This window comes from Cavia porcellus, unplaced genomic scaffold (assembly GCF_034190915.1).
Source record: "Cavia porcellus strain 051 isolate PalLab524CR breed Dunkin Hartley unplaced genomic scaffold, mCavPor4.1 scaffold_10, whole genome shotgun sequence".
Lineage (NCBI taxonomy): Eukaryota > Metazoa > Chordata > Mammalia > Rodentia > Caviidae > Cavia > Cavia porcellus.
The window spans coordinates 37414931-37428819 of NW_026947493.1; the positions used below are offsets into that span (position 1 = coordinate 37414931).

The following is a 13889-nucleotide window of genomic DNA, read 5'->3' on the forward strand; positions in this document are numbered from 1 at the left end:
GCTTGCAGTCTAGGAATAGTCTTTGGATATACAGATGTGTTTTCTTTCTCCTTCTCACACTACTGAAACAATGTTTACACGCATGTCTTACTTGTTTTACTAATGAGTATGGTATCAAGTTGCATTTATTTACCTGTAAAAGTCTCCAGTTTATCCTTCTTTGTGGTTGAGTAGTACCCCACTGGATAAAAATACAACTTTTTTTATCCATTCTTCAGTTGATGGGCACTTAGGTTGTTTCCAAGATCTAGCTATTACAAACTGTGCCACTATAAACATGGGTGTGCATATATCACTGTGGTATGATGTTTTTAATTCTTTTGGGAAGATACCCAGAAGGGGAATAGCTGGGTTGAATGGGACCTCCAATCCTAGTTTTTTGAGGAATCTCCACACTAATTTCCACAGTGGTTGCACCAGTCTGCTTTCCCACCAACAGTAGAGAAAGGTTCCTTTTTCCCCACAGCTTCTCCAGCATTTGTTATTGGTGGGATTTCTTGATATTACCCATTCTTTCCGGGGTGAAGTAGAATCTCAGTGTTGTTTTAATTTGCATTTCTTGAATGATCAGTGATGTTGAACATTTTTTTAGGTATTTATTTGCTCTTTGTGTTTCTTTATCTGAGAAGTGTGTATTCATCACAGATCTCTATTTTTGGATTGTTCCCTGATTTTAAAAATAACAGAATAACTTGTCATGTACCCAGCAGCAAAGCCTGATAATAATTTCCTTTCTTTATTCTAGTATTTTTTTATATCTGTATATTTCAGTGTAATTGAGATTATAGATAACAATTTTTATCTTTTAATAAATATTGTAGCTTAAGTATCTTTCCTTGTTATTACATCTTTGGAATAAAACAGATTTGGAGACGCCATATTTTCTTTCTTTCTTTCTTTCTTTCTGTCTTTTTGAGACTGGGTCTCACTGTGCTGTTCAAGCTGGCGTTGAGTTCACTTTGTAGCTGGTCTCAAATTTGCAGTGATCCTCCTGCCTCAGCCTCTGGAGTGCTGGGATTACAGGCACCACGCCCCCACAAGAGTTGAACTCTTTTTTTTTTGTTGTTGTTGTTGGTTTCTTTTTTTTTGGTGCGGGGTTTGAACTCATGACCTTGTGTTTGCCAGGCAGGTACATGTGTCATTGAGCTAAACATCCAGCCCCAAGAGTTGAACTCTTGAGTGTGAAAAAGTTTTAGAAATGCATACTTTTATGACCTTTGGGTTTTCCTTTTTATGTTTACATGAGAGCCATATGTAGTAAAATTCTAAGGGTCTGCATATGCAAATACAAAGTCAAAATGGCAGTACATGAGAATACTTTTAAGTCATACATAGCTTTATTGCCAGCATATTTTAAGTGTATGAAAACGGTGTGTCTTATAATGGATACCATTTTGATTGAATAATGGTATCATATTGATTCTATTTTTGTTAGCTCCAAATTTTTAAACAAATAGTAATTATACAGTGTCGACCCTGATGTTCTTGGCCTTGGGAACTTGAGCTGCAAGCGCAGCACAGTGGTTTGGTGCTTGCCCAGCACCAAAGGCCCTGGGTTCCACTCAGCACTGCAGACAAAACAGAACGCCTGCAGAAAACTGAGGCACACAAAAACCTGTTCAGCTCTGTTTTGAGATAAAAGCTTTTTCATTTAATCATAAATAAAGGTATATGTTCTTGGACTGGGATTACCCATTTTTGGAGGAAAAATAAAAGCAAGGGGGAGATTTTTCATAAGAATGGCAGTGGAGCCAAGTGAGATTTCCTGATGCCAGCTGGGCATGGTGGGGTATCTCCATAATCCCAGGAAATGCTCGGGCAGGAGGTTCACAAATCCAAGCCTGGCCAGGGTCACTTAGGGAGACCATCTTTTAAAACAGAAAGGGCTGGGAATGTAGTGCAGTATGGAGACCCTGAGTTCAATCCCCAGCCACCCCAGCCCAAGAAGTAGACTAAAATTTAGAAATACCAGAATTCTGTTACCTTAAGATTTTTACTTACTGTAAGGGAAAAAATGTTTTTCCATCTAATGTGATTTGTGTGCCAATTAACATAAACTTACTGGTTTATTTTATCCAGACAAGGTCTCTCCTGGGTGTATTTGAAGAAGATGCTACAGCTATTTCCAACTATATGAACCAGTTGTATCAAGCTATGCATAGGATTTATGATGCTCAGGTAAAAATACAAACGAAACTTTAAGCCCATGTCTTGCTTTACTGTGGGTGAGCAGTACTTGTGAAAAGGATGATGAATGTTAAGTACATTGCATTATAGAGCTCACCTTTCATCACATTTTACACAAGTGACAAGATTGAAGCATCTGTCCCTTCTTTTTTTTTTTTTTTTTTGTCTTTTTCCTTTTTATCGGTACCAGGGATCGAACTCAGGACTGCCTGCTTGCAAGGCAGGCACTTATGCCTGCTGAGCTAAATCCCCAGCCCCACATCTGTCCCTTCTTTAGACAGTAAAGGCCTTTTCACTGCAACTCAGGGCTACGTCCCCTTTCTGAGCAGAGGATTTGAAAGCAACCTGTCTGTCTAGTTAGTAAGGTAATAAAAATTAATACAGCTTTGGAGTGTAAGGGGATGAACCAGGAAGGCCATGAGTAGGTTGTCTTGAAGGATAGATACAACACTTAGGTTTGTATAACTCAGTTACAAATTGTAACAGTAACTTGGGTTCTGTGATACACTTTTTTTGGGACTAATCAAATACCCAAGTTTGTTCCTGTGTTCTTCTCTCCTTTCTGGATTCATGTTTTTAAAAGTTGCTATGATAAGCAGGCCTGATGATGCATGCCAGTAATTTCAGCGCTGAGGGAGTCTGAGGTGGGAGGATAGAATGTTTATGTTCCTCCTGGGCAATTCGGGAAAAACTTACTTAAAATAAAAAATTTAAAGGTTTGGGAATGTAGCACAGTGGTAGAGCATCTTTAGTTTCTACCACTATCACTACCACACACACACACACACACACACACACACACAAAAGATAAAAACGTTGCTATGACCAAGTGTGGTGGCAAAAACCTATAATCCCAGTACTGAGGAGGCTGAAGCAGAATTGCCACAAATTCAAGGCCAGCCTGGGCTATCTAGTGAGTTCAAGGCCAGCCTGAATTAGAGAGAGAGAGACCCTGTCTCCAAAAAATCAAAAGGTTGCTATGATAGTTGTTTGTGTTTTCCTTGTCTCAAATTTTTGGCTGCAAATAGTTAATATATGAAAAAAATATTTTTGCTATTATATTTTTCATTGAAAAAGAAACTTTGGAATGAAAAAGTATTAGATATGGCTGTGTTATGAGTAAGTCAGCCACATTTTGGTTGCTTTTGGTTTTGTGTTGTGAGACAGGGTCTTGCTGTGTAGTTTGGCCTTGAGAGCACTCGTTTGGGATTCACAACAGTCTGCCTTCCTTCACCACCTGGGAGCGAGGGTCAAAAGTGTGCGTGTCACACCTGGCTTGGTTGTCTGTTACTGAGTGCTTAGGAGAGTCTGCTGTCAGCATCTGGAGACAATAAGAGTCACTGTAGAATTTCTATAAAGATCTTGTTAAGGTTGTGTACAATTTACTTCTAGCTTTAAAATATTTAATGCTTAGTTTTTATTAGCCAGACAACAATAGCCAAAAAGAACACATTATTAAATACCCGTGTTACAGTAAATGAAGTGGCCTGGTTACCTTAAGTTAAAACTTGTCTTGATAATACTGTACTAATGTGAGTGCCAATCTTGTTCTGTAGAATGAATTAAGTGCAGCAACACACCTGACTTCGAAACTCTTAAAAGAATATGAGAAACAGGTATGTACCTCTGAGTTTTAAATCAATGCTGTAACCTGCACATTGATGCAGTGTTTGCGCAGTGGACTTTCTCATCAAGAACCCTTAAGCCCTGGCAGGGTGTGGTGGCACATGCCTGAATTCCCAGTGTCCTGAGAGACTGAGACAGGAGGATGGCAGATTTGGAAGTCTGAACCCAATCTAGGCTGCTTAGGGACCTGTCTCAAAAGAAAAAATTAAGAAGGCTGACGCTGTGAGCCTGTGTGAAGGCTCTGGGTTCATTCCCTCATACTACTAGCAAAACAAAAAATTCTTTCAGTTTTCTTAAATTCGCAGAATACACTGCTGCTATATTGAGATAGTTTTAATGATTTTATGTTAGATACAGGGGTATCTTGTTTATTTTTATAAATTAAGAAACAGGCTTGCTTAAGGTTACATGGCTAGTTACTAGAGGAACTGGAGTTAAGCCCAAATTCTTAGAACTCCCAGGGTTATTGCATTGTGATATAAATGTTAGTTGGTCACTTAGAAACATTTAAATTAATGTTCATTAATTACTAAAATGATCGGGGGGCTCAGTGGCTTAAGTGTCTACCTGGCAAATGTGAGGTTGTGAGTTTGATCCTCACTACAAAAAAAAAAAAAAAGATAAAGATATTATTAAAATGATTGTGCTTCGGGGCTGGGGATTTAGCTCAGCAGCATAAGCGCCTGCCTTGCAAGTGTGTGGTCATGAGTTCGATCCCTGGTACTGGTAAAAAAGAAAAAGACAAAAAAATATGATTGTGCTTCATTAAGACAACATTTTTGGAGCTTATTCAAATTTAGAAGTTTTCTGGCTACTAAAAAATGGAAATTATGATGTTATTCACAAAATTCACACAGTGTTAGACTTTGCTCTCTGTTTCTTTCTAGCGTTTCCCTCTGGGGGGTGATGATGAGATTATGAGCTCTACTTTACAGCAGTTTTCGAAAGTTATAGATGAGGTGAGTGTTTCTTTCCCCTGAAAAAGCATTCCCATAATCACTTAGGTCATTAAGCTTCAATTACGAACTTTTATTATGATGATAGGATTAAAGACTACTAAAGAAGGGTCTTATGTCCACATGCCTAGTTGCTGTCTCATAAAACAATACTTTTTTTATCCATTCAAGCAAATCGTCTTCCAGAAATAAACTTAGAGATGGGCTTTCCCTGCTCTCAGTCCATGTGTCACCCACTGTGGCACGGGCAGGGAAAGAAGGATGAAGCTGTGAGCCGTTCTAAGCCTTTTGTGGTTTTTCTTTCTCCATGAAGCAACATTTACTGGTATTATTAGTTATTGTTAATATTATTAATTATTAACATTAATATTAATTTTATTTTTATTAACAGACTACTTAGGAAAATACTTTATGAACGATTGTTCTTCAGCTTTAAAACTCCACAAGATGTGACCATTACTAGAACCTTTAGAACATGCTGAAGTGAATTGCCTTGCTGTCCGTTTCTGTAACAAAATTAGGAATATTCGGGTGTGGTGATGAACATCTGTAATCCAGCTCTCAGGAAGCTGAGGCAGGAGGATTGCCACGAGTCCAAGGCCAGCCTAGACCACATAAGTGAGTTCAAGGCCAGTCTGGACTACATAGTGAGACCCTGTCTCAAAAAAACAACCTCCCCCCAGAAAAAGTAATATAAGAAAGGGTAATTAAGTAGAATAAACATTTAGGACATTGGAAAACACGTAAGCCAAAAAAATTTTACATTTTTGTATTGTCCAGTCCTTATTAATCCTTCCATCCCAAACAGCAAAATCAACCCTTAATTTTTTTAAACCATTCATCACAACAAATCATTGAAGAAAAATACCAAAAAACCTGGAAGCTAGCATGAGAAATGTATGGAAAATGTTAATATTCTCAACTGTTGCAGTAAATGGTCTTTTTTTGGGCAAGAAACAGTAATACTGCCTTTTGTAGTCATTTTAACTGGATGTATATGCGTGCTGTATATATAACACTGGCCAATTCAGAAACATTACCTCATAATAGATTATCCTAGCAAATTAATACAAAGAATACCAGAAATGGAATGCTTTCCATTTTAAAAAATTGTGTTAAATGCTTAATAAAATTTGCCACTCAGGAGATTTAGTATGTTTATAATGTTGTGCACCCTCATCACTCTAGTTTAAACAAGTTTCACCGTCTCAAGGGAAACTATTTGGTTTTTAAGGGTTACTTTCATCTTTCTGCTCCCCCTAGTTCCTGCAACCACTAGTATACTTATATATACACACACTTTCTGTCTTAATAGATTTTCCTGTTTGTATATTTAATATAAATGGGCACTTTTAATTTATGGACTTTTATGTGTATCTTCCATTATTTAGCACGTGTTCAAGGTTTATTTGTGTTACAGTACGAGTCAGCACTTAATTCTCTTTTTTTGGCTGAATAAATTTTCATCACATGGATATTCCACATTTCGTTATCCATTTGTTATAGATATTTGGATTTCTACCTTTTGGCTAGTTGAAATAGTACTATAGCATTCATACCCAAGGTGTATTTTGTAGGACACTAGTTTTCAGTTCTTTTGGTTATATACCCAGGGATTGCTTGAGCAGATGGTATTTTGTGATTAACCTTTTTTTTTTTAAGGCAAGGTCTTACTATATTGTTCAGGGTGGCCTTGAACTCACTGTGTAGCTCAGCCTGGCCTGGACACTCAGTGATCCTCTCACCTTGGCCTTGTGAATGGTGGGATTACTGGCAAGCATCACTATACCCAGCTATGTTTAACTTTTTGAGGAACCCAAATTTTTTTTTTTTAATTTACATTTATTTATTTTATTTTATTTTATTTTTGCTTTTCTTGAGACGAGGTCTTGCCATGACTGGCCTTGAGCTCACTTTGTGGTCTCAAATTTGCAATGATCCTTTTGCCCCAGCCTCCCAAGTGCTGGGATTACAGGTATATACCACCATGCTCGGCTTTTAAATTCTATTTTAAAGAGAAAAACGAAAACAACATTTCAAAACGATAGGAGAGTAACATTGGTCAATTCATTGCATATGGTGGTCTTGTTTTTATTTTGAGCCAGGGTCTCACTATGCAGTTTGAGCTGGCTTTGAATTCACTTTATAGCCCAGGCTGGTCTCAGACTCACAATGATCCTCCTGCCTCAGCCTCCCAAACACTGGGGTTGTAGGTGTGAGCCACTATGTTCAGCTTTGCATATTGTTATCTTTAAATCAGTTACTCAGGGGCTAGGGATTTAGCTCATTGGCATAAGTGCCTGCCTTGCAAGCAGGCAGTCGTGAGTTCGATCCCCAGTACCGGTAAAAACGAAAAAGACAAAAAAAAAAAAAAATCAGTTACTCAGAGTACAAGATCACACTTTTATAGTGCTCGTATCATTTACATCCCCCAGAGCAAGGAGCGAGGCTCTACTTTTACTACATCATTGTTCCCCACAACTTTGTTTTTAATTTCCCCACTACTGGGGATTGGACCCAGGGCCATCATACTGAGGTATACCCCGAGATCTCTATTTCATTTTGAGACTTGATCTCACTAAGTGACTAAGTTGCTCCGGCTGGGCTTAAACTTGCACACTGTGACCCTCCTTCCTCAGCCTCATGGAGTGTGTGGCAAGTTATAGGTATGTACCACTATACCCAGCTCTTTGTCCGTTTTTTTAGTTGAGTTATTTGTCTTGCAAGAGTTTTTATTCTGGGTGCAAACTTATTGGCTATATTATTGGTAAATGTCTTATTCTATTATGTGTCTACTTTTTTGATAGTATCATTTGATGCACAGAAGTTTTTAACTCTGATGAGGTCCAACTGTTTTTTTTTTTTTTGGTACCAGGGATCGAGCTCATGACTGCGCGCTTGCAAGACAGGCGCTTATGTTGCTGAGCTAAATCCCTAGCCCAGAAGTCCAGTTTATAGTCTCTTTTGTTCCTTGTGCTTTTGTTATAGCTAAGACCATTGCCAAATCCATGATCTCCTTAAGTTTTAAGTTAAGTTTTAAACAAAGTTTTGATTGCACAATATTTTATACCCGTAACAGAGTTTTCAGTGTTTTCTTATTCAAAATGTCAGCCTTTTAAGGAATTTTGGTTCATTTGCATAAGACTGGTAAAATGTCTCTACAGACATGTATTATAAATGTTATCTGTTAGTTATTTAGCCTTTTTGGTCTTCTTTTTTCTAACTAGCTTAGCTCTTGTCATGCGGTACTTTCGACTCAACTTGCTGATGCCATGATGTTCCCCATTACCCAGTTTAAAGAAAGAGATCTTAAAGGTATTGAAGTCAAGCTTATGTTTTTCATCAGTTGTCAGATGACCAGTGCTTGTAAAATGTGTGTTCTGTACCAAATCATTTCTGACCGCCACGTCTGCCGCTTTTACTTAAATCAGGCTCCAAATGTTTATAGGCACTCTTGATAGGTAATGAGGTAGGAACTGAAACCAGTGGTAAGAAGTCCTGCCTCATAAAATCCTAGAGAAGGAGATGGATGAGCACACAGTGGGGCTCATAATTAGGGAAAGGTAAAGCACCTTGGGCTCAGAGTGCAGGCTCAGAAAGGTTCATGAAAGATGTGAGCCCTGAAGAGTGGGGAGGAATTTGCCAGGAGTGAGTCATGGTCCTGTTAGATGAACTGGAATGCACGGAGGTACTGGTTTGAGAAATACTTAGCTTGTTTTGAGGATAATAGGAAATTCAGGGTGGCTGCAGTGTTGGATTTACAGTGCTGGGATGAGGTAGGAGAGAATTTAGAAATAGATTACAGCATGCTAAAGAGCATGAGTCCTCGAGCAAAGAGAGCCCAGTGGAGGTATTTAAGAAGTAAATAGGTAAAAGTTTTTGTTTTTTGGGAGGAAGAAATAAAGTAGATTTTGGGTGTAGGAGTCTGGACTAAGATGTTGTCACAGTCCAGTGATGTACGACCAAGGCCTAAACTTGGGCTCCGGCAGGGAGTAGAGAGGCTGGACATCTCACATCTTAGTGGCTTAGTAGTTTGTGGATTTTTTTTTGCCCATTTACTGTTTCTAGGTGATAAAATGAGGGTGGTGTTGTAGTGGATCTTTCTTTTCACAGTTTATAAATTCAATTGTGTAGACTGATTTCTAAAATATATAGATAGAATAGAAACAATGAACTAATAATGTATTAGTCATTTGTAAAAAAATTAAACTGTATACAGAATAAAGACTGATGTATTGCTGCAATGGAGTAAATAATTTTAATGATCCTTTTGAATGGTATTTCCAAGGTCAAGAAACAGGTTTTTTCCTCTATAAGGGGACCAATTGACCTAATCTTATTAATAAGATGTACTTTTCTCCCATTCAACATTTGAAATTATTAGTCATATGTCAAAAAATGAATTAGTAAGCACTAAGAATATTTGCATATTGTAACGTAATAATAGGTTTTTAAAATTTGTTTCATGTTACATTATTTATTTGTATCAAGTAGATTTTTTTGTAATGTTTCATAGACTAGCTGATACCTATAGTAATTTGCACTTAAGTCTAGAAGTATAAAATATTATTTAGAGCTTTAATTGTAGTTTCAGTGGCATTTATTGCTTTGTAAACAAATATTAAGGTATTTCATAAATATGCTAAACAGAAGTTATTCTTGAACCTTTTCAGAAATTCTAACATTGAAGGAAGTGTTTCAGATTGCTAGTAATGGTAAGCCCTTTTTTCTGAATACTTTATACACTTACTTTTTTATTGATACATTTATCAGTTTAGAGCATGGTTGATTCTTTGTAATAATTGAAGAAAATGAACATAATCCAAACTTTAAGTGCATGTTATTTAACTCAATGTTACTTGAATACCTTGTTTAGAGAAAAAATTAAATGGCTTATTATATTAGTCTTCTAGTTTACTATCTTCATAATTTCCAAAAAGGTGATACAGGGGGCTGGGGATTTAGCTTAGCGGCATAAGCGCCTGCCTTGCAAGCAGGCAGTCGTGAGTTCGATCCCTGGTACTGATAAAAAGGAAAAAGACAAAAAAAAAAAGGTGATACAATACTTAGCCTTCCAAAAAAATACAAAAAACACACTTTACCTTCCATGCTGTGCATGGTGGTACATGCAGTAATCCCAGCACTTGGGAGGCTGAAGCAGGAGGATTGCCACGAGTTCAAGGCCAGTCTGGGCTACATAGTGAGTTCAGGGCCAGCCTGGACTACATAGTGAAACCCTGTCTCTAAAAGCACCTTGGAATTTTTTTACCATTTTGATAAGTAGACACACAATTTAAGGGGAACTTGGCTGTGGGGAAGTTTGAGTATGATGATCACATGGTAGGGAAATCTTGGTTAGTACATTTAGAGAAAGCTATGTGTGTGAGGGACATTACAGCATTCGTGAGCTTTGCAGCGCACTGTCGTTTGGTTGTCAACACTCCTTTCTCCCTTCTAGATCATGATGCTGCAATTAACAGATACAGCCGATTGTCCAAGAAAAGAGAAAACGATAAGGTGGGCTACGCACAGGCTCTCTCTCAGATAAGTCTCTTGCTATAGGCGGTTTCCCAGTCTAGGAATAGAGCCAGGGATTCACATGTATGTTTGGTTGGGTTTAGTTGATGTTTTGAGGCTAGGTCACTGTACAAATAGCCTGGAAAGTTGTGTTAGAAGAAATGAGCAGCCACCAAAGAATTGTGAGTTGGGAAGGGGAACAATGTAGTTGTGTTGTAGAACAGAAAAATTAATGAAGACGCCAACAGGCCAGGACCAAAGGGAATCCAGTGAAAAGCTTTTGGGATAGTTTGCAGAGATATAATAACGGTCTCAGAGGAGGAGAGGCACTGTGGATTGACCCCAGGAGTGCTCTGCCACTGAGCTACACTCCCAATGCATTTTCCTTTTTATTTTTATGTTTTTAATTTTTTTGCTTCTTGAGATGTGATTTGCTTTGAAATCCAGGCTGGCCTTGAACTATGTAGCCCAGGCTGGTCTTGAACTGTCAGCAATCCTCTTGCTCCAAGCCTTCAAAGTGCTGGGACTGCAGGTGTGTGTGGCCATGCCTGGCTTTGTTCTTAATGTAATTTTAATTTTAGTTTTTACATTAGATTTTATTGGTATGTATAATGATCACATTCATCTAAGAGGATTTGCACCTGTTCATGATTTAACTTGTTTTGTCTTCCTCATTTCCCTTCCCCATTCCCTTCAGCTCCTCTGCCCCTTATTTTTTATTTTGATGTAGGGTCATATTAAGTTGTCCAGGCTGGCCTTGAACTTTCAGTCCTCTAGCTGGGATTAAAGGTGTGTGCCACTACTGACTGGGAGGTACTTCTTGAGCAGAGGCTTTTGGTTAAGGGGAATAAAATATGAGTGTTAGATTACTTAGATAATTGATAGATCCTGGAGTAATTAAGAGAGCTAAGAAATAAAACAGGAGAGCAGGTTTTTTGGGAGGAAACATTATGGCCATCTGTTTTGTAGATGTACAGTACATAAACACATGTATTCCACATGTCACATCAGCTGGAGACACGGTTCCTCTGCCAGAGTGAGGACAGGAGATAAAAATTTGTGATCACTAAGTGTTACCTTGGAATATTCTTGATCAGGAATTCTAAGAAAGGGAAGACTCTAATGCATATTATATAGTAAGTGTTCAGTACAAATATGCTGTCTGAATAAAAGAACTTGGAACACAGTTTAAGAATGCGTGAAGGAAGACAAGCAGGTAGGTAGAGAACCAGGAGGGAGAACATGTGCTGTGAACTGCCAAAGTCGGAGACCAGGGGAAGTCAGTAACACTTGTTTGCCTTTCTTCCACGTGGCAGACTTTCTCTGCCATAGCTATTTTAGATATTCACATCTTTAATGATTTTCAGATAGGCATCTTACTAATGATGTGGCTGGGAGTTAAACAGGAAAATCAGCTTAGCTAGTGTATTGAAGGATTTCTAATAGATCAGAAAACAAAAGTTATGGCAAATTGTAATGATAAAAGTATTTCCCTTGGCAGGTTTTCCCCCATAGACACTGCTGAAGATATTCCCAAATTAAGTGCATAATAGTGTCTTAAATCTTTTCTTTCAAAGGTAAAGTATGAAGTGACAGAAGATGTGTACACTTCCAGAAAAAAGCAGCACCAGACCATGATGCATTATTTCTGTGCATTAAACACTCTTCAGTACAAGAAGAAAATAGCACTGTTAGAACCTCTGCTGGGGTACATGCAAGCTCAGGTGCGTGCCGTACTGTATTTTGGATTATAACTGCTCTGAAAGAGGGATGTCAAGCTTGATATTTACAGTAAATATAAAAATACTATCAGCAGTTGCCAGTATCCTCACTTGTGTTTGGGTTCTAAATAATTTTAAAATGTCATCACTGTACTACGTTAAGGAAGCTGAAGAGAATCATTTTCCCTTGGAAATAAAGATTCCAAGTGTTTCGGGGTATATGAGGTCACTTACATTATATTCTGTGCTTGTTCACCCCAGCTGGGAACGGGAGCAGAAAACTAAGTGAATCACACAGCTTTGCCTATTGCTGGAGTGTCCACTTGCTCTTGTTGTGTGATCTGGAAGAGAATAAACACGTTTGAGTTTGTTCCGTGTTCCCGAATTAAAAATTTAGATAAACTCTAAGGTGCCCGAAGAGCTATGCATCAGGAAGGAAGCTAGAAAATTGAGTTCTGAGCAGTGTGAGATAAGATGTTAATTCCTTACAAGTCACGAACTTAAAGAAACTTGAATATTCATTATTATTCCTCAGATGTAAAACTTACACTGTAGTAACATGAAATAGTTAATAAATCCATATGATTTATTTAAATTGCTCTAAAATTTACTTATCATACATTTGCATGAGTTTTCTGTTGCAAAGTATTAGAGGATGTGCCCTAGAATTAAATCCCAGTTTTCTTGGCTTTGCAAACTGTAACCTATTAGTACATAAATTGAAGGAAGGGTTTTGTTGTTGTTTTTACTTAACCATGTACCTCAGGGATTGTTGATATGATTTATTTAAAGATTTAAGTAAATTTTTATATGTGTTTGTCCTTGTACTCATTCTTCCTTCATTTCAGATAAGTTTCTTTAAGATGGGTTCTGAAAATCTCAGTGAACAACTGGAAGACTTTTTAGCTAATATTGGAACAAGTGTGCAAAAGTAAGTATTATTTCCTTAAGACTGAAAATTAAGTGTAGTGAAGAAGTTAATAGCTAAATGCCAGAATTTAGCAGTAGTATTGCTTAATTTCCTGAGGAGTATTTCCTCTGCTGCGTTTCTCACATGGTTCTTTTTGGGAGGTGGGGTCCTGGAACCTCACAGTTGCCAGCAGGCATTTCCACAGGATCTGAGGCTGCTGCTTCCCTCTTCCCCCCACCCTCCCTAACCCTCCCACCTCCCTCCTGCTCCCCTGTCTCCTCCCCTCCCCTCCCCTCCCCTCTCCTTCCCTCCTCTCCTCTCCTCCTTTTCTCTAGGATATAAACTTGTTTTGTTTTTTGAGATGTTTTACTTCGTAGTCCAGGCTGGTCTTGAACTCACGGCAGTCCTCCTGCCTTAGTGTCCCAACTGATAGGATTACAGGCCTGTGCTACCATGTCTGGTTTAGAATATAAACTCTTAATTTTGTAACAATATCAAACTTAAAAGTTTTTCAGGACTTGCTCTTATATTTGGATAAAATAGACACATAGTAGTCATTACCCATGAGTGAGGTTTTCTTCACACTGTGATGTGGGTTACGCTTGGAAGATCACATGCTAACTCTGCTTTTACGCCATCAAAGCCTAGAGAAAGTAATGTTCTCATCGAGTTTGAAAGTTTGAGCAGTAATGTGGGCTGTCATAGGTTTGGAGAGAGATGAAGGTGATTTTTTCTTTCCCTTTGGCCTGTGCTGGAGATCAAACTCAGGGCCTCAAGCATGGTAGGCAGGTGCTGGACCACTGTGTTCTATCCCTGACCCTGAGAATGATTGTGTTTTGTGTGTGTTTTCCTGAGACAGGGTCTTGTTTTATAGTTGAGGCTGGCCTTGATCTGTTAGCAATCCTCCTGCCTCAGCCTTCCAAATGCTAGGATTACAGGTGTGTACCACCATACCTAGTAATGATTATATTT

At 38.3% G+C, this 13889-nt stretch overlaps 1 protein-coding gene across 1 annotated transcript in view; it reads left to right on the forward strand.

Moving 5' to 3' along the window:
- The window catches only part of Appl1 (adaptor protein, phosphotyrosine interacting with PH domain and leucine zipper 1), a 37425-nt gene that overhangs the window by 2590 nt on the left and 20946 nt on the right, over positions 1-13889 (forward strand). The window contains exons 2-9 of the mRNA XM_063257332.1: positions 2080-2178; positions 3744-3803; positions 4701-4772; positions 7997-8084; positions 9443-9484; positions 10228-10286; positions 11864-12010; positions 12856-12938. Of these exons, the coding sequence (XP_063113402.1) occupies positions 2080-2178; positions 3744-3803; positions 4701-4772; positions 7997-8084; positions 9443-9484; positions 10228-10286; positions 11864-12010; positions 12856-12938 (650 nt within the window). The remainder of the gene's footprint in view (positions 1-2079; positions 2179-3743; positions 3804-4700; positions 4773-7996; positions 8085-9442; positions 9485-10227; positions 10287-11863; positions 12011-12855; positions 12939-13889) is intronic.